Here is a 24757-nt window from a genome sequence, read left to right on the forward strand (position 1 = left end):
CCGAAGGCACACCTGCTGCTCCCACCCCCACCCCGGATGCTGGCTCCCTGGGAGGTGGGGCACGTCAGTGTGATGTTCAAACTCCCTTGCTGACTTTCATGTGCTGCCCGGGGTGAGAACCACTGACTAAGCTGCAAGAACATTCCAGAAAAAATACAGACCTGTGTTGTCTCACTGCCTCCCTGGACTGCATGCAAGGTGGAGGTGGGGGAGGAGCACACCAAGGAGGGGGTGCAGCTCGGAGCGTAGCCGGGAGGTGGCAAACTATTCACCAGTGTGTAGAAGCCTCAGAGTTTTCGTGTGCCTGCTGCCAGCGCAGTTTCGATGGTGGTCTCTCCCCTAATGCTCAAGTTTAAAGGTCCCCAACAACTTCGAAAATATGGGAATATTTGGCAAAACATTCCAAGTAAATGACCCTCAGCTGTGGAATTTGCTCCTTACTAGCAGTCAGCCAAACCCAAAGTTTGGCAGCTTTTGGAGTACGGTGCAAAATAGATTCCTTTTAAAACCTAGAGTCGCCGATGATTTGTTTTGCAGGAAAGACATGACCTTTTCAAAATAACAAGCAATTGTTGCCACTGCACGGAGTGGAACCAGAGACCCACAGCGTGACTGTGAAGTCAAGGCCGCATGTCTCTCCTCATCCTCCTGACGGAAGGCAGGCGGCAGGCCGGCACCCAAGGCCCAAACGGCCTCCCCAGCCTCACAGCAGGGCCCTGGCACAGCTGACCTCCTGACTCACGGTCCGGTGTCCTCTTTGCCTGGCCACAGCCCCAGAGTCCTCGGAGAAGGGCCTGGATGATTCCTTCATGGTTCTGATTGGCTATTCAGACAGGCAATGCTCTTGCAAATACAATCTTCAGGAACCACAGCAATGGTATGTAAGTTACGTTGCAATTTTGGGTGTGCAACATCCGTTCCATAGTCTCAAACACCAAACCTGCTGGCATCGCACTGTTGATCCTGACTGTGAAGGTTTCTCATCTGGGAGACCCTACATGAACCCTGGAGTCAAATGCAAATCGAGGGCCTTCAACATCCACCAGGAACCATTATAAGAAGGTCTCGTCTTTCTACTTCCTGTCTCCTCACTCCACTCCCCACTTTGCTGCGACTTAGCACCTGCAGCAGCCAGAGTTTTGGGCGAAAGATGATTCCCCGAAAGGCAGGGGAAAGTCCAAGCTCTGTTAAGTTCTGTTTAAGAGAGCGAGAAATTTACTGAGGGACTAACGGACTCACTTCAAAAAACCATGTCACCCGTGGGATGAGAATGTGCCCGTCATTCCACCTCCTGTCACTCAGGCTGCGAACGCCATCCAGACATGGAGTAGGAGGCCTGTCCCCACGGTCCTCCCCGCCCCTCACGGAAGGACAGTGACCACACCGTCCCTTCCTCCCGCCCACCTGGGGCATAATGGCCGGTGACTGAAACACACTCCCTGAGAGAAGCTGCCGCCACTTGTCCCACCTCGGAGAAGAAGCAGACCAGGCGGCGAGGAGAGACCCCAGGGGGCTTCCCAGGCCCCAGCCAGCTGCCCCTCACTCCCACTTGGCGGTGGGCCCAGCAGGCTGCTTTCCTGTCCTCGAGGGGGCCACCACCCCTGCTCTATCCTGGACGCCTTCTTTTCCAAGGATGGCTATGGAGTAGGACCTAATGTCCTGTGCACCCCGTCACCGCCCCCCCTTCCTTGCTGTGCTGAAAACAGCAACCAAGTTCTTTTCTAGTTTAACTGTTTTTGCTGTTTGTTGTGAGAGAGATGCTGATGATAACAAACATGTGAACAATACCAAGTTTCCAGAATCTTCCAAAGTCATTTCAGGCATTCATGGTCCCTGGTCTGCATTTCTGATTCCATTTATGCCTTTTGCCCCTTATTTTGGAGGGTAGGAGTGATACAGTCTTTCCCCCTGATGCCTCTTCTCCTGTAAATATTTAACATCTCAAGAGCTTAGAGAACACAGGGACCATGATGTGGAAAAAAAACATTACCAAGTAATTCTGAGGGGCTGCGGAAGAGAAAGGCCCCCAGTGCCCTCTGCCTCACCTCTCTGGAGAGTAAGGAAAGAGCCGGGTGGGCTGGAGTTCACGGTCACGACCGAGCGCTGACAGCCAGGCTGGGTCAGGAGCCCCCTCCACACCCCCCGTCCCTGCCTAGTCTTCCTCCTGCAGCAGCTGCTGGGCTGGGGTTGCCTGTTGACTGCAGGCTGCCCGCCCCAGCTGGGTGGCCTTGGAGGAAGGGTCCGTGACCTTCTGTAGTCGCCCACCTCCCTGGGGGCCGGCAGTGCCTGGCACCCCGTAGGGACTGCGTGAGCGGTTGTCCGAAGAATGAAAGGCAGGAGGCAGAGTCCAGATAAATGTCCTCCAAGGAATGGGCGGCCGGACGGCAAAGCTGGGTTTGGGTCTCGGCGAGGCCGCAGAGAGAGGAAGTGTCTTGTTCCCAGAGGAAGACTTACTGGATAAGTAAGGAGGGTGTAAGGCATTTTAAATTCCCATCTCATCCTGTATGTTCCACATCCCAACCGGCAATGAGAAATGGGTGAGAAATTGGCACGGGGTGGAGGGGTGTGGGCCTGTGGACAACCGCCACTCGTGTGACTCTGAGCAGGTTACCAACCCCCCCCTCCCCAGTTTACGTCCCTGTCATGAAGTCCGCAGGTCAGACGGCTCCTAACAGCACCAACAGGGACAATTCTACTGACTGGGAGCCAGGTGGTGAGAACCACTTCGCTCCTTCACCTCCTCCCCACACCAGGAGGCGCTGCCGGTGCCAACCATGAACTTGGAGAGGAAGAAAAACTCTAAATTATGGTCACAAGATCATTGACCTGAAACACAAGATTAAAATATGTTTTATATCCACAGAGCAATTTATCCCGGCGGTGTCAAACAAAAAGTTCTAGTCAATGTTTACACGAGGACTCAATGAAAAATTCCAGACATAGAACTTCTGGAACTTAGACTTGAACTCGGAAGACCTCCCACCTCTGAATAAATTTTCCAGTGGAATAGTTTTCCTTAACAAGAGTTCCCATTTGAGCAACGAGCTGAGTTTTCTTACTGAGGAATAGCCAACCTCTGGAACTGTCCTTCCAGCTACGACCTCTGAAGATTTATGTGAGTAGCACCAGCTTTTAACAATTTGGGAAGGAAATCCTTTGGAAAGAAATTCTATTTCCTTGACCTGTTGAATATACTGAGTGTAACCCAGCCGTTTCCTCAGCATGAACACCAGTGACTGCACTGCAGGAAGGTCCCCAGGCCCCAGGGACAGTCTGAGCCCCGCACTTCTCCTTGGATGGGGCTTCAAGACCCATGGAGCTGTCCCTACTCATTGCTGTCACCTCCCTGCAGCTTGGCCGCTCATGGTCATCACTCTGTGGCACCTAATTTGCTGATCAAAGGCAGGGAAGCTGCTTTTAATTCCTCATCACCTACCCCAGGGCAGCACAGTCGCTGGCACTGAAGGCGTTTTAGTAAACGCATGTTTGTCTAAATAATCCCTGAATTAACACAGTAGGTTGAAAGAAATTTAAGCAAGCTGGCTGAACACTAGGTGTGAAATAATAATAAAAAGATGTGAGTAAAGATGCTTAAGGGGGTGGATTTTAATAAAAGAATTGCAACAGTTTATGTACGTTATCTAATTCTCAATGAGATTCCAGAGACGCCACGGGATGAGTTCTGATGTCTCACGAGAGGTGACAAATAACTGTGGTGGTGGGTAAACAAAGAGCACCCAGAATGATGACATTAACTTTGGCCCATCATGTAAAATAAAATTGAGGGCTGTCAAGTAATTCTTTCCTATTTCTAGACATGTCTGACCTACTCCAGACTGGAACCCCTGGGGGACAGGCCAGCACTTTTATACATTTTAGGGGGTCCCTTGATTGGGCAGCAGCGTCACAGCCATCACCCGTGGGTGGTGGACAAATCATTTAACCTCTTACTAATTTCAGTTTTCTTATCCGGAAACAGCAATGACCGGGCTCATCGGAGAGCTAAACGGTTCGTCTTTAGAGCCGTCACTGCAGGCCTGGACTTGCGTAAGCAGCCTGGAGCTGGGACCTGGCGCCTGCCCTGCCTCTGCTGGCCAGGCCCTGGGGCCGCGTACGGGTCTCTGACTCCCCTGGGACTTGCTGCCTGGCAGACGCCACCAGCCACAGGGCTGGCGTTTTGGAACCAACCAGCACCCTATGTGGAAGTCCAGCTCAAGCCCCCTGTCTCCTGCATCGCAGAAACCAGGCACTTCCAGCACCGTTGCGTTTCAGAGGAGGGGACTTGACCATGGGCGATGCTAAGGGAGGAAGGAAAGGGGACTTAAAGAGACTGGTGACCTGGGTCCCCACAATTCATCACACACATCACCATCCTCAGTGACTGGCAGCTGGAAACACAAGACCTTCCCATACTAATGTCAGTTAGTGTAGAGCTGAGATAGTCACTGTCAAGAACAAAAATGAGAGCCTTGCACTTGCTCGCAACTGCAGTGTTATACACAAAAGTGGGTTTTACTCGAGGGGGCCCATTCGTTCCTCCTCAATTTGAATACACAACTTCGCAGTATCCCAGTTTCTTTCTTTCTTAGTGTTATCACCAGGTACACTACTATGGTTCTTAACAGGGGAAAAATAAGTCCTGCAGAGTAAATGGGCTACCTTACAAGTAACCATACTTGAACATCCACAAAGAACACTTCAGAATACGAAAGAGGCATGGGGCCACTCTACGGAACACTCTCTGAAAAGGAAGGATTCTTGCTACGAAAATAAAAAGGATGAATGAGAGTTTAATCCCCTTCACTGCAGCCTAACAAATACCTTCTGCCAGTGAGGTTTTCACGGTCTCCCTAATCTGCCTTCTTACTGAACTTGGCCGGTTTGTTTAGTTCTAGTGGAGTTCACCGGCTGCTTGGCGACTACATTAGGTAACTGCTGAGAGTTTCCTCGTTGCCGAATTCCAAGACCATTACTCCAGACCTTACCTGCCCACATCTCCATTAGCTGCCTTGCCGACTTCTGAATCTCTCCTAGGAGGGCATCCTGGACACTCAAACTAGCATACTCGCCTCTCAACTCATTTGGCAAGCGCTTGGGCTGTTCAGCAACACTTTTGCACTAAACTTCTAAGTTGCCAATTTGCCCACCACCTACACAGTGTGTGGCCTCAGCCTAGTCTAGCACTTCCCCCAAACACTCAGTCTCGGAGAACACATAAACCGAATCACAGCCCGAAGTTTGAGTGTACTCACATCAGTATGAAGAAAAGCAAACATATTTAGGGCTTTAAAAACTGTGTCTGAGATCGTGGTTCTTTTTTTAGCTGCCCTTCACTGCTTAGGCACTCATCTGCTGAAAAATGTGTATCAACAAAGTTATGGGCTGATCAAAACCAATTTTTCAAGCTCATGTAAACAAAGCTTTGCAAGATTTGTGGCATGATTCTGACCCTTGTGGTTTTGCAGGGAAAGAGGAAGTGGGGGGGCACCAGACAAGGCCCGGAGGGACCAGGAGCCTCGCGAGGAGGGAGACAGAGCTTCCTGACGACCCCTGAGAAAGTTTGCTGTCCATCCGATCGTCGCCCCTCATTTCTCTGCTTGTTGAGACTGTAACTTTTCAGGTACTGAATCTGTAAATGTCCGTGTGTATTAAGAACCCCTTCAAATGATTACAATAGTAATTTGGCTTTTGCCTTCACATTTTTTTAAGTCTTAGGAATGTTTGGAAACACAAGGTCTGAGAAATCAGCCCTTCCGCTGTTCTACATGTACACGCATGCATACATGGCACTGTAGACATCCGTGGGAGCAAACACCGTTACCTGGGCATATTAATCGCTGAACAATACAGACACCTCTGCTTTGAAGGACAGTAATACAGATGATGGAGTCAAGTTGCACTTCCAGAGATTAAATGCTGGTACTTACTTCCCTGTGCTTCTGGGCCTGGCCCCCCTTTTTCCTAGTTTTACTAATTCTTGTTAGATTGTCCTTTTCTTCCTCCACAATTTCTGGCCCACGTGGATGCTGATACCTCTTAAATCATTACCCCCAACTTTTCCCCTGAACTTCAGATGTGCACACTCTTCTGCCAAGGGATCTTTTCATGTAGACCCATTCCTTCAGTCAAACATTTTTTGAGCATCTTTTCTGTGTCAGGAATTAATTCTTAGTGTTGGAGACACAGCAATGGACCTAAGAGACCATAATCTCCAGCCCCAGGCAGCTCACATCACACACTGAAGAGAAGCAAACCAACTATAGACCAAAATAAGACGTCTTGGAGAAGTCACCTTTTTTACAAGACTGGTTTGGGAAGATGCACTAAGACACGTGAGTGCACAGCGGAGGAAAGGCGGCTGTGTGGGTGCGGATGTCTGGTGGGAGAGGGCCCCGGATGTCCCACAGGCACGTCAGGCCAAAGGTGCCAGACCGAGTGTACTTTTTCCTTGCAAGCCCGCTTCTCTTCCTGTATTTCCATCTCTGAATTGTGCCATCATCTCTCCCAGCATTTGAAAAAACAAACAAATGCCTGAGCTTCCCCTGAGACTCCATCCTTTCTGCCACTGTGAACCACAGTCTGCATGATGGTCCCCAGGGTCCCATCCCATAGCGTTTCCCATTCGTTCCTGCTGCAAGGAGTCCTGTCCCGCCTCCTCTGGCCGCCCTCACTTCCCCTTGGATTTCTCTAACAGGCACCCACTGAGCCAATCTTCCTGCCTCCTCCCATCCGTCCTGCTGCCCCCATGCACAGATACTTGTGAAATGCAATGTCAGTCGGGCTGTTCTGCCCCGAGTCTTCCGTGGTTTCTCGCTGTGGTCAAAGCTGCACTTTCTGACGAGGCAGGAGGGTCTCCTGTGACTAGCGCCCGTGCCCTGCTCTCCTCTGCTTGGTGACCACCGGCCTCTCCAGGTTTATTCTCACCATTTTCAGTAAACTTACTGACTTGGGCTGAAGTCCCTCTCAGAAGTGACCCCATACAACACTGGGCCCTCTTACACACTTCTCGTTACTTCTACAACAGTGACTGGCTTGCAGGTGTGTCTGTTAAATGCAGCCCTGTGCATGACTCTAAGCAAGCACCGAAAGAATGAGTGGCTAAAACCTAAACGCATTCCCCTTATGGCTGGGGTAATACAAACACGGACACTCCACACCTAAACCCCGGCCACCAGCAGTTGGGTTTCTCTCTCCTCAAAGCCTCAGAACCACCTTAGAAACCCCCCAAAATGCAATTCAACAATTTGACCCCGAACACAACATGCATTCTGCTTGGAAAATACTTTGACTTAAAAGCACAACACTCTTTTCCCAAATAATGGCTTCCAGTTTAGGAAATTATTACATACACCATTTCATTGGTGTACTTTTGTCGTTAGCAACAAAGAGAATTTTGGTTCCAGAACATATGAACTGCAGAAATTAGGACTCGCTTCTGTTACAGATAACTTGAAGTCGACAGAACTGGTTCCAAGGTTTAGAAAAGGAAACTAAAGCTAGTGACAGAAGAAAGGAAGCTACCCTAGTGTCATCTGGGAGGAAAAATATCCAACTTGTAAGAGGAGTAGCGATGCGGAATCCAGACATAGAATTAGCAAAGTGTTTACCATGTAAATGACGGACCAGGATTGCAGAATGCAACTTGTTTACTTATCATATTTAGAGTAAGATGATACAAATCGGCAAGCTCCTCATTTCTTGCACCTAGTGGGGGGGGGGGTAAAACCTGTTTACAAGTGCCATGGTGAATGGAAATTTGTAATGCAACATAGCATTATTCCCAGGTGTTACTGTGTTTCCATTTGTTACCACATGGTCTCCCCTCTTCATGCTGCCCGAATAGACTACTGACCATGATTTCCAAAGAATTATGGTTCATTTTGTTTTGTAGAGAATAGTAAATACTAATTATTAGAATTTTTGTTTTATATGCTCCTATCACTATTTTGACATGTCTACCTAAGCACCTAGGGAGATTTACTCAATATATTCTTGATAATGGTATAAAATGTAACCTGTCCTGGCCAGTGTGGCTTGGTTCATTGGAGTGTCATCCCAAAGACCAAAAGGTCATGGGTTCGATTCCTAGTCAAGCACATGCCTGGGTTGTCCGCCAGTCCCTGGTCGGGGCGCACGCAGGAGGCAACTGTTCCAGGTTTCTCTCTCACATGGGTGTTTCCAACCTCTCTCCCGCCCTTCCCCTCTCTAAAAATTAATAAGCATATCCTTGGGTGAGGAGGGAAAAAATATGCATATAAAATGTAACTTTTAAAAAAATAGAATTCTTAAAGACAATTGAAATATTTTATGGACATGAAAACACACTTTCACTTAAAGAAGTTTTATAGATGGTTATGCAAAGCAATCAACTGGCAATGTCCTTAAAATGGATTGCATCTCCGTAGGCAGGTGTAGGGTAGAGACCCGGATTCTGAGGGCCATGGACCGCACTTTTGAATAGCAAGGCCTGAATCGGTGGTTCTCAGCCTTGAGGCCTATTGGAATCACCTGGAGAGCTTTTAAAAAACAGCATTTCTGGGATGAAAGGTTATATGGTCTGAGGTCCAATCTGGTTGCTGATTTTTAAAGCTCCCACGCAGCCAGATTTGAGAACCTATGTCCTAAAATGAATTGGTTAGATTATCCCTGGTTCCTATGCTGTAAATAAGAGCTAAGAACAACCAGTAATGCACAGATTATGAGAGTAACAGATGCCCCAAATCTCCACATTCCTACTGAGAATATGATTATTAATCGAGTTGTCAAGAATTTTGGTGGCTTCATTTGCATAGTCTTACCAAATTATTTAATAACATTCTTTTAATATATTTGAAAGTTAAATATTTATGGAATCATCTGACTTATTTTCAGGTTAGGATGTACATATGTGAAAATGTGGTTTTAAACCATGTAGAGGTATCTATTCCTAATTACAGATGAAAAGTTTAGATTAGTTGGGAAGTTTATCTAAAAAATCCCCAAGCCTGGTACTCACAGCCACAGGAAGGCCCAGACTTAGAAAGGAAAATCAAACCTTTACTGAACAGCCACCCCTACTTGAAGGAGACACCACTGATCCTAGAGTTTCAAACAAACTATCACTCTTTCTCCATAAGGGTTTTCCTAATCATCGCTAAGCTGAGGTTTGTAGACGGTCCCGCTGCAATTCCATTCCACGGATCCCTCCCTAAGGCTCAGAAACGCACATCATAAGAACCAAATACAAAGAGCATTTTAAACCCCGAGGTGTTTGCAGAAATTCCCGCATCACAGTCGAGTGCTGGGGTACAAGTTCACTGCCATACACTACACAACGCACTCAAGCTTTCTGAACAGACTCCTCACCCCTAAAATCAGATGTAGAGAAAGTCCAGTAAGAACGTGACAACACCCAGAAACAGCATTAAGTACAACGAGACAGGCAAAAGAATCAATACAGAGCAGAGCAGTGCAAGAGACGAGCCCAGACGAGACTCCTTCCGGCTTTGCCACTAATTAGCAACCTAAGAGCAGATCACACACCTTGGTCTCGTTTTAAAAATAAGGACACTCCCAACATGTGGTCCTGAGCACCCCAGACCACAGTTCTATGATCTAAAAAGAACTGAGTGATCCTCTGAAGCAAATATGATGAATTCTAATGACAAAAAAACCTCAAGAATTTACTTTTAACATGACTGGATTAACAAGCTTCTTAAGAAAAAAACCTGGCTATCACTTAAAATAACAAATAAATTTAAAAAGGGAAGAAATGGGGTGTAAGGGAAGCAGGGAGAAAGGGATCATCACCAAGGCAGTACAAGAACACTATGAAGAAATCGAACAAACACTGTACGCTGAGGATAACGGAATACTCACAGCTTTTCCTAAGGAAAACTATTTCCAAGGATAAAGGATGGGCCTTTATGATATACCCCAAGGAAAATACAAGGACCCTTATACAAAATTTTCTAAGTACTGCAAGTAACTCATGATTTCTAAAATTATTCTACTTAATAAAAATGGTAGTACAAAAAGGTCATTTCCTTTTAATTTATTTAGTTTTAAATACATGTCCTGCCAGCCACACAATGCCCAGTGTGACCGACCCGTGTGACAGTCTCGGTGCTGCCCACGCAGCCTCTGTCACAAGGATGCTGAGGAAATGCAGCCTGAAGGAGGCGCAGGGCTGTCTCCAGGACGGTCCCAATCATCAATCTTCTTCAGAGCTGGAGTCCTCCTCTGGGTCAGACAGTTCGGGCACGGGGAAGCGGAGGATGGCGGCCACTCCCGTCAGCTGGCTGAGCTGCTCCCCGGAGACGTGAAGGCTGGAGAACACCCTGACGGTGCCCGCATTCTCTTTCACGCTGTCCACCAGCCGCACGTAGCGGCTCCGCGTGGCCACGTCCTGATGCCTGAAGAGCTCGTCGCTGATGAGCAGAGTGTCGATGGCCAGGGCCTCGTTGGCCTTCTCCACCTGCTTGAGTCCGTAAAAAGCTCGGTCAGGTTCGTGCTGTAGCATTTTATAGAAGTCATCCAAGGCCTTCACTTCGCCCGCAGCCTTCGTGTCTGAAAGGCGGCTGGCCACCGCAGGGTCACAGAGGGCTTCTTTGAGGGCGTACTTGTGTCCAGAGGAGGCATGTACCTGGAGTCACAGTGACAAAGGTCAGACAAAAGAGTCTCTCAGAGCACCTGTTAATCAGCCTGCCAGTACCTAAAGCCAAAAGCACTAGTGAGGCTTGCTGTGTTTAAGGACTTAAGCAAAGTTTACTGTAAAAATTTGCTACCCATTCAACAGCTTATTATGTCACTTACAATCCCAGTCAAATCGAGACTTCCTTCCCTTTTCCCAGTTCTAAAGCTTTAGAAATAGTTTCTACAAACCCCGCAGCCCACCTTCGGTCCCGGGGTGGGGAAGGCGCACCTGCAGGAATTTGGACCGGTTCTCCAGGAGCACTTTGTTGTCCGTCTTCACGGCCTGCTGAAACATGTAGTCGCAGAACTGCTCCCGCACGAACCCCGGGCTGGCCACCAGGACGCACTTGACGACATCGAAGTTGATGTGGCGCTGGATGGCCTGGACCACCTGCTCGTAGAAGCGCTCCAGGGCCCGGTCGTGCTGGGCGCAGTTGCCCTTGCGTTTCCGGGGGATGTTCACCTCCACCTTGGCCCGGGTGAGGGTCATGCTGGGCGTGACCAGGCAGACGTGCGCCAGGCCCTCCTGCATGACCACGGCCGCCACGTCGGCGCTCCAGGCCGGGTCGCAGGCCTGCTCGATGCGCTCCAGCACCACGCTGTCCCACTGCTTCTTGGCCAGCGTGAACTGGCGGTTGGGCTCCAGCTCGATGGTGTGGTACGCCCCCATCTTCACGTACTCGTTCTCCTGGATGTTGGTGCCCTTCACCCGCAGCTGGCAGGCCTGCGAGTCGAAGTCGATGGCCTCCACGCAGAGGGTGAGCGTGGTGCGCACGCGGTTGCTGCCCACGCTGCCCGTGGACGACTCGGTCTGCACCTTGCGGATGGTGGAGGCGCGCAGGCTGTCGCCCACCTGCACCAGGTTGTAGGTGTGCCACATGTCCTCGGGCTCCTCGGGCACCAGGGTCACCTGGCCCGCGTTGTCCTTCTCAATGTCCTTCCTCACGAGCTTCATGGTCCTGGCAGGTGCGCGGGGCCTGACCGGACGAACGGCGGGGTCCCCGCCGGCAGGGGCGGGGAGGGGACCCGGAGTCGCCGCCGGGAAGGGGGCGGGGTCTGTCCACGGGGTTCCCACCGGCGCTGGGTGGCGGGGAGGAAGGTCTAGCTCCAACTCAAGCAGCCGAGGGAAACACGCCAGTCCCACCTTGCTTAGACCCGGGGCGCGCTGCGACAGAAAGGCCCGAGAAACACCTTACTTAACAAGGTCCGGTCCCCCGTTCCAGCCACGAGCGCGGACCGTGTGGGTGACGCAATGAGGGCGCATGCGCAGCCCGCGTCCCTTGCTCCCCCCACCCCTCCCGGCGCAGGATTGACGTCCGAGGGAAGGCGGGGCCGCACTTTGCGCGTGCGCAGGCGCAGTACACGGGGAGGGGGGGCTCCTGGCCGTAAATCCCCTATGAGAGGTTCCCAGTTCTTGCTGGAAAATCCTTTATTTTAATGCTCAAGTCGCGCTTCCTAAATTTTCCCGTCCTTTCCAGTTTATGAAGAACCTGGAGACACATGAGTGAAAATGCACATCTTTTTTAAAGCTGCGTGCAGTTGCGGCTCTCCGCCTTCTATCTTCGGGTAAATCCAATTTCAAAACTTATCGAAAACTAAAAAGAATTCTTGAAAGTGCAGACTTGACCCCGGAGTTGCAAAGTATGCTTTGTTTTTGTCACATCCACCCTCGGACGCCGCCAGCCGCCAGGACCCAGATCCTCCAGGAGCGGCTCCCGAGAAGGACAGGTCCCGGTGGTCCGGCCCCGAGCCACGTGCACGGCCCTGGCGCCGGCGGGACCGGATCAGCCCGAGGTCCGGGCGCGGGTCCCAGGGACGGAGGGAACCACCGCGCAGTCTGCTTCTGGGTGGACCTCGCGGTCGCTCGCGGGATGCCTGGGAATCCCGGAGCCCGGGATGGGCCCCCTCAGGCCTTCACTTCGGCCGCGGGGGCAGGTTAGGCTGGGGGGTTGGGTCGGAGGAGCTCAGGCGGGACGGTCGCCCGCACTGCGGAGAGCTGAGATTTGGCAAGTTGGGGGGAAACCGATGCACTAGGACCCCCGATCTGACAGCTACAGAATTGGCGGTAAAGAAAACCCCCAAATCACAACGTTTGTTGGGGGGTGGGGCTGTTCGAGAGGTGGGGATTGCCGGTTAAGAAGACCAGCCAGTGGTAAACGCCCAGCCGAGTTTTCCGGAGAGTTAAGACGCGGCGGGGGGCAGGGGAGTCCTGCGCTCACCGGCCATTCATCGCCTGTCCTGCCTTCCTGTGAGTGGCAGGGACGGGAAGCTGGTCACCCTGAACGGGAGACAGGGTAGAAAGGGAGGAATCCGACTTTGGCTCAGATCTTAACACTCAGGTCTCGGTGATCTTGCTCAGAGACTGTCAGGGGACACGAAGGTTCCTCTCGGGGGCCGGAGTGCTCATTAGCACCGCTCTTTATTTTGTGGCCTCTCCCCTCCCTCTCAGTCCTGCCCCGCCTTCCCGCGACGCTGACTCCTCCCGAAGTTCCTGACTCCTCGCTTTCTCCTTCCCAGAGAATCCACCGTGCAAGGAACGGATCACCCTAGCGTGTGAAGATGGCTTGCCTCTCCAAAGAACAATGTATCTTTTTAAAAGGTGCTTATTAACCGCGAAGAATTTGTAACTGGGAGAGGGAGGGTGGAGAGAGGGAAGAGGTACTTCGAAGTGCTCCTTGATCACCTTTATAGATATAATTCACCTATCTCCAAAGTCAGCCACGGATTAAAACCCACCAATCACGGCGGCAGCACACAATAAGATCTTAATAAATGTTAGGTTCTTACTGAGGAGCTATCACTTACTGAATATTTACCAGGTGCTTCCCTATGCTCTTTCTGATTCTCATCTGTAAGATCAACATTTGTTATCCTAATTTTATAGATTAAAAAATGGATTGCAGAGAAGAAAGGGATTCAAAAATCATATAACCAATATTGAGATGCAGACCAGCTTCCCCCACACCCTCTCTGATTTCCACTCCTGCTACGCTGAATTATGGCTGCCTGAAGTCACCTCTGCAACCACAAGTCCTCTGCTGCGACCCACCGCCACTTCCCCTCAACTGTCACCTTTGCCATCGAACAAAACCAACCTGCCAGGTTGGAAAGGCGCCATTCCCTTCCTCGCTCTTTAATCACTTTTTTAAAAAGTCTTTATCTTCTCTTCAACAGTTTTCATTTTGCCCAGCCTAGGTCAGCATTATAATCCTTGGGGGGGAGAAAAACCCAATATTCTATTTTAGGAAAATACATTTTTCTGTGTTTAAAACCTGTGGGTAGCAGGCTCAAGAGTTGGCGGCTCAGACCCAGGCAGTAGAATTTGAGGGAGAGGACCTCGTCCAGCGATTTCATGATCCAGACATGCCCACAGACACAAGAGAAAACGTTTCTAAAGTACTGCGAACCCCATATTTTGGGCCAGAGGCGGGAAGGGTGGGACTGAAATTTGCAGAGCTACACTGTGGCCTGGGGAGGAGGGTGTGGCGACCATGAGGTCAGGCTGGAATTTGGGTTGAGGTGACAGTGAGACAGTCACATCTCGGCGCTGTGGCCGCTGCACAGGATGCTGGGTATGCAGAGAGGTTATCAGCATAGAGTTAGAATTTAAAGCTGCACAGCTAAGGAGAGAGTCTCAGAGAGCAGTGAGGGGACCGCTGATTTGGGGGAGGGGAGGCTGAAAGTGGGAGTCCTGGGGAGGCAGCGACACAGCCAGTCTGTCACTGGCTGCTCAGAGGTCAAATCCAATGACACAGGAACAAGGATCACTGGCACCGTGGAAGATCCTGATGAGAGCTGTTGGCTATTGGCATGGCTGGGTGAGTGACAAGGAAGGAAACTGGAAGCAGAGTGTGCAAACGGGCCACCCTGAAAAGGCTACAGAGTGTCCGTTCCAACGACAGGGCCTGCCGGGAAAGGCAGAGCTGTAAAGACCGTACGAAGGTCCCTGGTTGCAGAGACTGGAGGGGAGAAGGGAAGGAGGGATAAAAAGGCAGAGCTCGGGAGATTTTTTAGGACAGTAGACTGTATTTTTAGGGCTATAAGACGCACCTAGGTTTTAAAGGAGAAAAATAGGAAAAATTTTTGAAGCAAAAAATGTGGTAAAATATTTAATAACCTGTGACCCTGCTCCACTGCCTGCCCCCCACACACACAGTGAGCCAGGTAAGCTACATTCAGACTATAAGGCACACCCCCATTTTCCTCCTAAATTTGAGGGGTGGGGAGTGAGTCTTATAGTCTGAAAAATACCACAACTATTCTGTATGATACTGTAATAGTGGACATATGACATACATTTGTTGAAATTCATAGAAATACACACAGATATTAACTGTGGCCTTCATTTGAAAACAATGCATCAATATGAGTTCATCAGTTGTAACAAACGGACCACACCCATGCAAGACAGTAACAGGGAGAGTACATGTGTGTGGCAGGCGCAGGTTGTATGTAAACTCTGTGTGTTTGGCTTGCTTTTTCTATAAAGATCCAACTGCTCTTTTTAAAGTTCATGAAAACCCACATTGTTAAGTCTGTGGGTTTTAAAAAAAATTTTTTGAACTGCGAACTGCTTTGGGCTGTCTTCTTAAGCACGAATGAGCTTCAGTGATGGAACAGACTACAAAATTTTTCGTAGAATTACCGTTTGATCTCAGACATCTTTAACAACTTTTTTTTTTAACTAAAAGGAGCTTATTGTAGAGTGAGCAGATGTTTTCTCCCAGACTTTGTGTTATAACTTAGTAGTTCTAGACCCATCATCACACTTTTGTTTTGAGTTACTTGGTGTTCCCACTTCTGTTCATTGAAATCTGAATTGCCCGGCATTCAAGGCCTCCGTGGCCTGGCCTTCCCAGCCAGTGTTCCCACTGGTCCCCACCAAGACCCTGTTCCCCCGCAGGCAGAGTCTCGGTCCCCCCTACATCCTCCCTGGCACCTTCTGCTTTGCGGCCTCAGCTCACGCTCTGTCCCCTCCATTTAAAATGCCACACCCCTTCCCTGCTGCCTCCATAAATCCCACTCATCTTTAAGTGTAAATGTGATCTCAGACTCGAAACCACCCATCATATTCGCTGGAAAACGCATCTTTTGTCTGTTACTCAGCGCCGCGCGGATCCCTCCGCTGACTGTCAAGAAGTTCCTCGTGGGCAGCAGGCACTCATTACAGAGGACACACTGAGCAGGTCACAGCTGCAAAGTGCGGCAGCTCTAGGGACATCGTCGCAGGCGGTCCTCCAGGCACCGCTATTGTCACCAACTATAGGGCCCTTAATTGAATAACTTCGTTTAAAAAAGAGTTCCTCTTCCTGGAAACCTGCTACAGTGATAAGGCAGTATATGGTACTTTCCTTCTTTACCAGATAAGACAAACTGGGAGGGAAAGACCATGATTTAGCTCTGCTGCTTTAAATTCTAGTTTTATAGTTATGTTTTGGTTCTTTGAAAATAGACGCCTGTACATCAGTAACTTTATACCTATTTCTCTACATTTTATTTATATTAATCTCTCTAGAAGAAGAACGTTAAAGTTGTTACCTCCCAAAGTTTTCAATTTGTTGTTTCTGACACAGTTCTGGTGTCTCTGGACAAGAATCGGGCCCGCGGGGCCCGCGCTGGAATGCAGTTCTTCCCGGGCGGTGGAGGTTTTTCTGTGAGTTTTTGAGGGGCTCAGTCTCTTTGAGACTCGGTTTCTTTTACTTAAGAATTGAGGGCATTGAATTCAATAGTTTACACTGTTTCAGTTGTAAAAATAGTGCTGCAACAATGTTTAAAAACATGAAAACAATACCCATAACCTCACCCTCGTGCATTTATTTTCAATTTTGCATTTAACTTTTGAATTCGTTTCTTCCTAAGGCCCCTTTTAGCTGTAAAAGATTGATACCTAGTTCAAAGCTTGCCCACCAAGAGTGGGAAGACCCAAATTCTGGTCTTTTCTGGTTAGATTCAAGCAACAGTAGATAAATTCTCCTAAACTCCTAGACTAAAGTTTTTCATTTTAAATGGTAAACAAGATTACTTGTCCTGCTTGTCTTGTTTGGCGTGGCGTATGAGGTTGGAATGAGATCGTGACACTTTGTAAACCGCTGAAGTCTATGAACAGAAAGTACAGGGTAAATCTCTGGGAATGCCTGGCTCGAAGCCAGACATCTGGATGAGACAGCCAAGCTGACTTAGGGATAACCTGCTGGGTGTGTTCATTTATACCAGCACCACCTCTCCAGGGCCAGCCTCAGTCAGTCTCGCTGCCCAGAGTGGTTCACACATCGTTCCTGCTGCCTATTGGAATGTGTTTGGAATGTTTTGAACGACAGCAGCAGAGATCATTCAAACGCGATAGAAACCTCATCTGAACGTCTTCCGCTTACTTAATACAGGAGGGGCTGTGTCAATCTTCTTGCTTCTCTCTTGTATTCTTTGCAATCTTACTCTCCTGCAACACATGCTAATCTTTCTCCTCTTCTGAGAGCACCTTGCAGGCTCCTCCCACCGAAGATTCTTTGCCTGTCTGTTGGTTCTCTCGGGCTGTGAGCCTTTTAAGGGCAGAAACCACGTTTTATGTGGTTTTGTGTTCCTGGAACCCAGCAGGAGAACCGGCACCTGGTCGTGGTTACAGTGTGATAGAGCAGGTGGTGGCTGGTTGTCCTTTAATGCAGAGTTCCAACTTGTCTGTCGCTGACGTTGTAAAATTAGGAAACCACATTCTATTTCCTAATGTCACTAACAATGTAAAAAGATAAGTTGCTATAAACCTATTTCCATTTTTGAGATGTCCACGCTTGGATAAGAAAAATGGTTAATTTAAACTTATCTTATTGGAGGAAAGATCTTAAAATCTTTAAAAATGATGCATAACAACCATTACTTTATTATATGCAGCTTGCAGAAGGAATGTTACAGAACAAGTAGTCAGAGTTCTGGTTATGAGTGTCCAGCAGTAAATGCAATTGTTTATTTGGAGAGAGTGTGCTAACCTCAGACTGTAGAGCAATATCCACGTGACTTCCACACGCGGAGCCAAGTGGAAGCTTGGGAAGGTTATTCAGCTAATTCAGTCAAAGAAAAAAGGAAAAGGGGAAAAAATATATATATATGAACTTGTACTCAGCAGCTATATTTTCTGTGATTAAAAATATGTACTTGTAACTGTCACCAAGCAATACAAGACCTCCCACCTGATAAACAAAACCTTATCCACAAAAGTGAGTGAGGGTTTTGGGGTGCTTCTATTTGTATGTATCCCTATACTTTACAGCGTCATTTCACCAACAAATTTACAATAAAATGTACAATTTTAAGGACTCATCAATTCTCACCTGTTTTCGAATTTTTGTATTTGGCGATCTAAAAGTATACCTAATGAAATAATTTGAAAGTACCTTGTAATTTGTGTTTAGAGAATGGGATTTACAATGTGCAAATTTTAATCATCTCAATCATCGGACATTGTAATGTGATTTAGCCTACTTTTATGTATTTGCATTTATTTCAGATCTCAGATAATTCATAAAAAACATGTATCACCATTCCTTTTAATGTCTGAATGACAGTGATTTTTCAGTTCGGATTTCTCACTTGTTCTGTTTACAGAAATTTATACATTTAATGCTTTGGCACTAAAATGAATTCTTAACACCAACCGTACATATACTTTAACTTCCTTCTGAGACGTAGTTTAGTTTTCTTCCTCCCTCTCCCGACAGAAGACGGTGGGTCAAACTGTGATCCCTTCCTGTACACGCAGCCCTCCTGCTACCGCCAAACCACAGAAGGTCGGGGTTGCCCAAACCAGAGTCACGGATCCTGTGCAACTGGAACCTTTTTCTTTTCTTTTTTTTTTGATTAATTTATTGTCACTTTTTTTCCCTGATGCTTCCTCTTAAAGGTATGGAGAGGAAGTTCTCCTCTTGGAATCAGGTAGGAGAGTGGGTGCCAGAGGAGCCCTGAGCCCGAATCGAGAGGAGGCTGGCCCTGGAGGAGACCGGAAACGAGGGGCAGTGCCCCATGTCCCTTGTATCCGGGGCTGTGTTTCCAGTCTTATGATGCTGTTTGTAGAAATACGAAGAAATGTGACAGAGAAGGGCCAGGGAGGTATAAGCTGTATGTTATTGAGTGTAATCACCAGACACACACTTCCCCACATGTCAACGTCCAACAGTCCTGCAGTTACAATCGGAGAGGCGGCACCTCTCATCTCTTCGTGTGATTGAGTTATGGTGCGTCATTCGATTGCTAGTAACTTCCATTGAATTGGATGGCACTGTGGGTGAGTATGTATATGTTCCAGGTGGGGATATAATTAAAGGAGACAATCTGATTCCTTAAGTGTGTTAAGAGTCGGTCTGTAGTCTTTCATGATTCACTCAATAACAAAGCAGTACGTGCCTGTGCTAAGGACTAACAAAGACCCTACCCCCAGAGAACATACAGCGAGCCGGAAAGACGACTGCATATTTCATTATTTCACGTGGTATGTTACAGGAGCAGAGGTCCTCAGGACTCGGGGGCAGGGGTCCAGTTTAGTCCAGTGGGTTTCTGGGAAATGACACGCATGTGGGGACTCGAGGATCTGGGGCCGTGGGAGCAGCTCCTATGCAAAGGCCAGCGAGGTCTGAGAAGCTGGCGCCACAGAGCAGCTGAGGACAGCCCCGGGGTGTGGAGGGTGGGCGTGGCCTCCGGAGTCCCAGTGACCACACCGCACTGGCTTTGAGAGCGAGCGCCACTGTCCAGTTGCGGGGCACTGGGAGTGTGCGGGGCACGCTGACTTCAGCGTTGTGGCAACTTTCCAGGTATCTTTCTTCTCAAGTTTTAACACGAACTGGAATGTCTCGTTTTGTGTTTCGTACAACAGAAGAACGGTGTAGGTAAAAACTAGCATTTCAATCCCTAATTTTCTGAATATACAAGGTGGGGCAAAGTAGGTTTACCGTTATCTGTATGAAAAAATAACACAATAATGACTAATTAATAATACAAGAATAAACTGGGTTTTGCAAACTCACAACTGTAAACCTGCTTTTGCCCCAATCTGTATATTAAACATGAGCTACCTTATCTTATGAAACCTTTCAAGGCACGTATGACAATTCATCAAGTTCAAATTCTAACGGGAAGCTTGTTGGGTTGGAGGCGGAGAAACCCAGCTGAGGAGCATCCGGCCGCAGAAGTCAGAGCCACCGTTTGAAGCTCCGGCCCCAGAGATCCATGCACCCAAACAACACCGGGGAAGGAAAACAGGCAGACTGGTGCGTGCGTGTATGTCTCGGGTACTCTCACTGCCTACTTACTGAACAAGCAAACCCGCAAAAGTCCTGTGGGTTTATTGCTGTCTTCACAGATAGTTTAATGCCTGGAGGGCAATTCCTGACCGACCGCAGTGCGCCACTGGAGGCCGCGTGTTTGTTACCGGTAAGGGGCTGAGTCCCGTCCATACCCAGCTACTGCCTCGCTGGCTGGCCTGTGTTTTGAGTAGGGAACCTTGCCTGTGCAGAAAGCCCAGAGAGAAGACCCTTACTTCTAGGCTAACTAAAATGTTTCCGGGAAGGAGAGACCCGTGATGTAATTAGGGGCTGTCTACGTTTGTGTCCTGAACAACCAGAGAAAGTGCTCTCGCTTGAGTTATACTTAGTGTAGGCAGGACGTCCTCTGATTTCACTGTGTGCCTTAAAGTCAGGGAAGGGGCAGAGTCACCCGCAGGAGGGAGAGGGGCTCACGTTCGGACAGCCTCCGTGGCCGTGACTCCAGAGCGTGGGATCTGAGGTCAGAGATCTGAGTGGAGCCCAGGAGGTGCCCTTTACGAGTTGTGGGACTCGGGATAAATCGATTTAACCTCTGTGGTTTCATTATCTCAGCAATATGGATAATCGCTCCAAAATTTTCCCTTTTTCTATGATTGAAGTGAAATCACACATGCGACGCTCTGGGCACAGGGTCTCACACATAACAACAGGTGGTCAATGAATAATACCGCCTTTCATTACCGTGCTACTTTTTCTCTGCTGTAAGTTTGACCTTTCCCGCCCTGGGGGCTGAGTTCTGCCATCTGGGCGTGACCAGTGGGTGGGCTGGGGACAACACTGGAGAACAGGAGGAAGAGGAGTATTTCTTCCCCCTGCTCTCTCCCTGCTGGGCTTCAGTTTGAACACTCGCTGCATTCCTAGTCTCCAGGGCACACAGTTCGTGTCCTAAGGACCCCCTCCCACAGCCAGAGTTCTAGGTCAGGCTGGCAGGGCGCCCTCCTTCGGCCAGTAATGGCTTTTCTTCCTGTTGTTTGGCCTTAGGGGCTCCCTCCCCGGTGTCAGGCCCTCAGTAAAAAATCCACTTATTCAACTTTCCTCAGTTAAATCCTTTGTAAGTGCCACTAGATTTTTTTTCTGGGACTTTGACAGACACAAAATAACAATGATGACTTTATTTGGACGTAAGGGAGGGTATCCTTCCTAATGAATCACTTTTAAATATTGAAACACGCTAAACCTAATGGAAATTTATTGGGATGGCGGTGGTTTCTTGTGATGAAAACCCAGTTTGCGAGGTTGGAGAGAATTGTTTAGATTGCAGTGGGTGGTAGGAGGGAAGGGTGGCGTCTTCCAGATGCATAAAACCAGCTGCTCGGTTAGAGCATTGTCCAGATATGCCAACGTTGAGAGTTCGATCCCTGGTCAGGGCACACACCCAAGAATCAACCAATGAACACATAAAATGAGTGCAACAACAAATTGATGTTTTTCTCCCCCCCAGCCTCTCTCTCTCCCTCCCTTTCTATCTCTAAAATCAATAAATAAACAAGCAACAAGATCAAATCCACAGTAGCAAAATGAGCAAGAGGATTACAGGCACAAAAACAAACTACGACTGCTATGATGGGAAGTTTATGTTCTAGGGTTTTAAGATGCAGAACCGTGGTCTCCCAGAGATGCCCCGTCCCCATCCCAGAAGCCTGTAACTGTTACTTTATCCAGCGAGACAGACCTGCCATCCTTGATTAGATTAAGGATCCCGGGGTGGGGAGATAGTCCTGGGTTACTCAGTGGGGCCCATGGTGACGAGAAGGGCCCTTATCCGCGGCAGGCAATAGAGTCAGAATCAGAGAAAAAAATGGGATGAAGAGGAGGAGTAAGAGGGAAAGAGCTGACCACGTGCCCCTGCAGGCTTGGAAGAAGGCGGATGGAGCCCCCAGAAGCTGGAAACGGCTTCTCCCTGCAGCCTTCCAAAGAAGCACAACTCCGCCCCCAATGCCCTGATTTCAGCGCAGTGAGGCTTTGGACCAGCAGAGCTGTACAGGAGTAAACGCATCTTGTGTCAAACCAGTGAGTCGGTGGCAATTTGTTACAACAGCGGCAGGAAACCAATGGAAGAGTCACAGGGATACTCGGAGCTGGGTCAGGGCCAACCCTGAAGGGTCCGTTGAGAATCTGGGCTTTCATCTGAAGACAGCAAAGAACTCCCATTTCCCTGGTTAAAGACTGAGATATGATGAAAATTACTCTTTAGGAGGATGAATTTCAGGTTGGGTTCAGATTGGAGACAAGAAGAGCTCCCTATAGCCCCGGGCAAGGGTGCGGTTGCTGATGAGACCGCAGGCTAAGTGTGGACTCTGCTTATCCACTCGAAGTTTCCGAGGAACCTGACAATGTGATTACCACTGGCTGGGAAACCAGCGAAGGAGGAGACAAATTTCAGATTCTTGCATCGTGAAATGGGTGTAAATAGAGTGCATGTGAGGAATCTTCTGACACAGTAACTTTCCCTAACTCTAAATTTCAATACGATTCACATATACACATATACACATGCACACACAAAAGGGAATTAAGTATTATAATTTCAAAATATCTACATATTATTTTCCTTTAAATCCCTCCCTGGACTCAGCAAGGCATATTATCCCAACAATTTCGTAAAGTTTTAGGCATGGAAAAATAAAGCAGGTGAACCTAAAAAAAGGTACCTCTCTCTCTCTCTCTCTCTCTCTCTCTATATCTATATATATATATATATACACACATATATATATCTGTAGACATATAAATATCTGTATGAATAATGAGACCATATATAATAATATATATGAAATTGCAACTCCTTAACGTCTGTTTTTTCTTGCCCTTGTCTTTTAGAGGCTATGCAAGCCTCGTGTGACCAACGCCTGCCTCCTTGGTAGAACGAGAAAGGTGTCATCTGAATAGGTAGTAAGCTACTCAGATTTTGCACAATAACAAAACAGGCAAGTGACCTCCAAAGAATGTGAGCTGGAAAAAGCATCACGGGTCAGCTGTGTAAAGGGCGGTGACAGTAGCTGATAAATTAAACCTTTCACCGGCCGTGAGGCTGGTCAGGACTTACCACTGTTTGGATTATTGGACATTTCCTGAGCAGCGGAAAATGTCTGGGTGGAAAGTCAGGAATGAACTCTCCTCATACTCCATCAGTGGTGGGGGGGGGGTAGCTCTGCTTGTTAATAACCCCTTTCTAAGTGATCTTCATAAATGTCAGCAATGCCTGGCCATCAAAGCCAGACCACACTGGCTGGATCCCCCCTGTTTTTCATGGTGAAATGCGAAATTAACTAGTACTAATAAGCACCTCAGCAGTGAAGACACTGCAAATCGGATACTGATGGTGTATGCGAAAGCCGGCCACTAATTAAACCATTAATTAGTCACTTCACTAAAGACAAAACTGCACCGGTCTGCCTTCTGTCTTCCACCATCACAACTTCTCCTCCTCGATCAGTGACTGCTAAAGATCAGGCCGTGGGTTAATCATCCGGAAAATCTTAGAAAATACTAGGGTTCAACCTTTTTCTACGTTGGCTACATCCACTGTGTTTCTTTAAGTCCCCCCCCCAACGATGCGTATCTGTACAGATGAGAATACTACGTTTTGCGTTTTCTAGAAGTCAGCCCCGAAATATTCACAAAGCAAGTGTTCACTATTCCTGCCTCAACTGCCGAAGGCTCCTCCTCCTGGGAGCGAGTGCGGAACACATTTAGGGACACGAAGCAAGTCCACCTCGCCTTCCGCCTCTCCCGGCTGTGCGGCAGGAAAGGTGCGAGCACTCGACAACAAGAAAACGCAGCGCTTCCCTCCCCTGGGCAACCTGGGGGTGCGAACTTGGCCTATAAATCAGGCGCCCTCCAGTTTCCTCCCTCCAGGGAGAAAGGAGGGGAAGCCCTGCAGCATACTCCCGAAATTCCGAGCAAACTGTCACGACAACTTTAATTTGAAAAGTCAGTTCTGCCTCGCGGAGTTTTCGGCATTGCCTCCTCCCTCCGTTGGGTGGAGGGCTATGAAAAGACCACAAAACTCCCATCCAAAAGAAGACGCAGAAACTCCGTCCTCCCACTGCCACGGCGACCCGACCCTCAGCGCCCGAGAGTGGGTCCTGTCTGGGCCACAGCTCCGCTCACCTCCCTCCCAACGCCCGAGCCCCTGGCGCAGGAGATGGATAAGTAAATCGGGGTTGCTCACCGGTGAGAAGCCAGCCGCAGGCGACAGCAACCCCTGGGCGAGCAGGGCTCCGGGGGCCCATGGCCGGAGCGGCCGCAGCGCAGAGAACGCGCGCTGGATCGCAGAACGGGTCGCGGCAGGACCGGGCGCGGGAGGCGCGCGCGCGCTGGGCCACTCGGCCCGCCCGCCGCCGCGAGTCTAAGTCGCTGGCCTGCCGGCCGGGGCGCCCAGAAGCGACAGAGTGATCTCCGGTGCTTCTAAGTCCGCTGCACGCTTGTCACATCCCAGACGCTGCGCCACGCCGTCCGCCCCTTCGCGCCTCCGCTGTCTGAAGTGCGCCTGGCAGCCTCCCAGTCTGTGTCCGAGACATGGACAAATAAAGCCAGCTTCGCGGGCGCGTGTTTAGGCTAAAGTCCACCAGCTGCTAAGCAAACCTTAAAGGGACATCTGCCTTTCTCGGAGAGGGTGATCCCGCTGTCCGTGCCAACTCCCTAAGGTGGTAGGAAGACGGGCGAGGGCTGGCCCTTCGGGAGGATGTTGCGAGCCCCGTGGCTCCTCCTTCACACCCCTTGCTGCTCTCCGGCTCTGGGCAGGGAGGGCACTTTCACAGGGCCGGGGCTCCCGGGCC

General features: G+C 49.1%; 2 protein-coding genes and 1 long non-coding RNA gene across 4 annotated transcripts in view; 1 reads left to right on the forward strand and 2 right to left on the reverse strand.

Annotated features, from left to right (window-relative positions):
* Positions 1-24234, reverse strand: part of ITGA1 (integrin subunit alpha 1) — a 138107-nt gene extending 113873 nt beyond the window's left edge. The window contains exon 1 of the mRNA XM_037145112.2: positions 24151-24234. Coding sequence (XP_037001007.2) covers positions 24151-24211 — 61 coding nt within the window. The 5' untranslated portion in view covers positions 24212-24234. The remainder of the gene's footprint in view (positions 1-24150) is intronic.
* Positions 7629-11930, reverse strand: PELO (pelota mRNA surveillance and ribosome rescue factor). The gene is made up of 2 exons (XM_037145111.2): positions 10904-11930; positions 7629-10624 (listed from the first exon to the last, which is right to left on the reverse strand). Exons 1-2 carry the CDS (start codon positions 11627-11629, stop codon positions 10193-10195), a joined length of 1158 nt encoding a protein of 385 aa, XP_037001006.2. The 5' UTR covers positions 11630-11930; the 3' UTR covers positions 7629-10192.
* On the forward strand, positions 12153-13433 carry LOC119049162 (uncharacterized). 2 transcript variants are annotated; one of them, XR_008390099.1, is made up of 3 exons: positions 12153-12240; positions 13192-13258; positions 13366-13433. It is a non-coding gene; the product is annotated as an uncharacterized LOC119049162 (long non-coding RNA). The 2 variants fall into 2 exon arrangements; XR_008390100.1 differs by lacking the exon at positions 12153-12240 and adding an exon at positions 12314-12739.
* Positions 24235-24757: the final 523 nt, after the last annotated feature.

This window comes from Artibeus jamaicensis, unplaced genomic scaffold, assembly GCF_021234435.1.
Source record: "Artibeus jamaicensis isolate MK-2021 breed Jamaican fruit bat unplaced genomic scaffold, CSHL_Jam_final scaffold_369, whole genome shotgun sequence".
NCBI lineage: Eukaryota > Metazoa > Chordata > Mammalia > Chiroptera > Phyllostomidae > Artibeus > Artibeus jamaicensis.

What these genes read in the sequence shown, in the direction of transcription:
- PELO (XM_037145111.2), bottom strand. Translation starts at nt 11,629, where the DNA reads ATGAAGCTCGTGAGGAAGGACATTGAGAAGGACAACGCGGGCCAGGTG. An exon ending in ACCGGTCCAAATTCCTGCAG is followed by an intron (nt 10,625 to 10,903) that starts GTGCGCCTTCCC and finishes CTGTGACTCCAG; the next exon opens with GTACATGCCTCCTCTGGACA.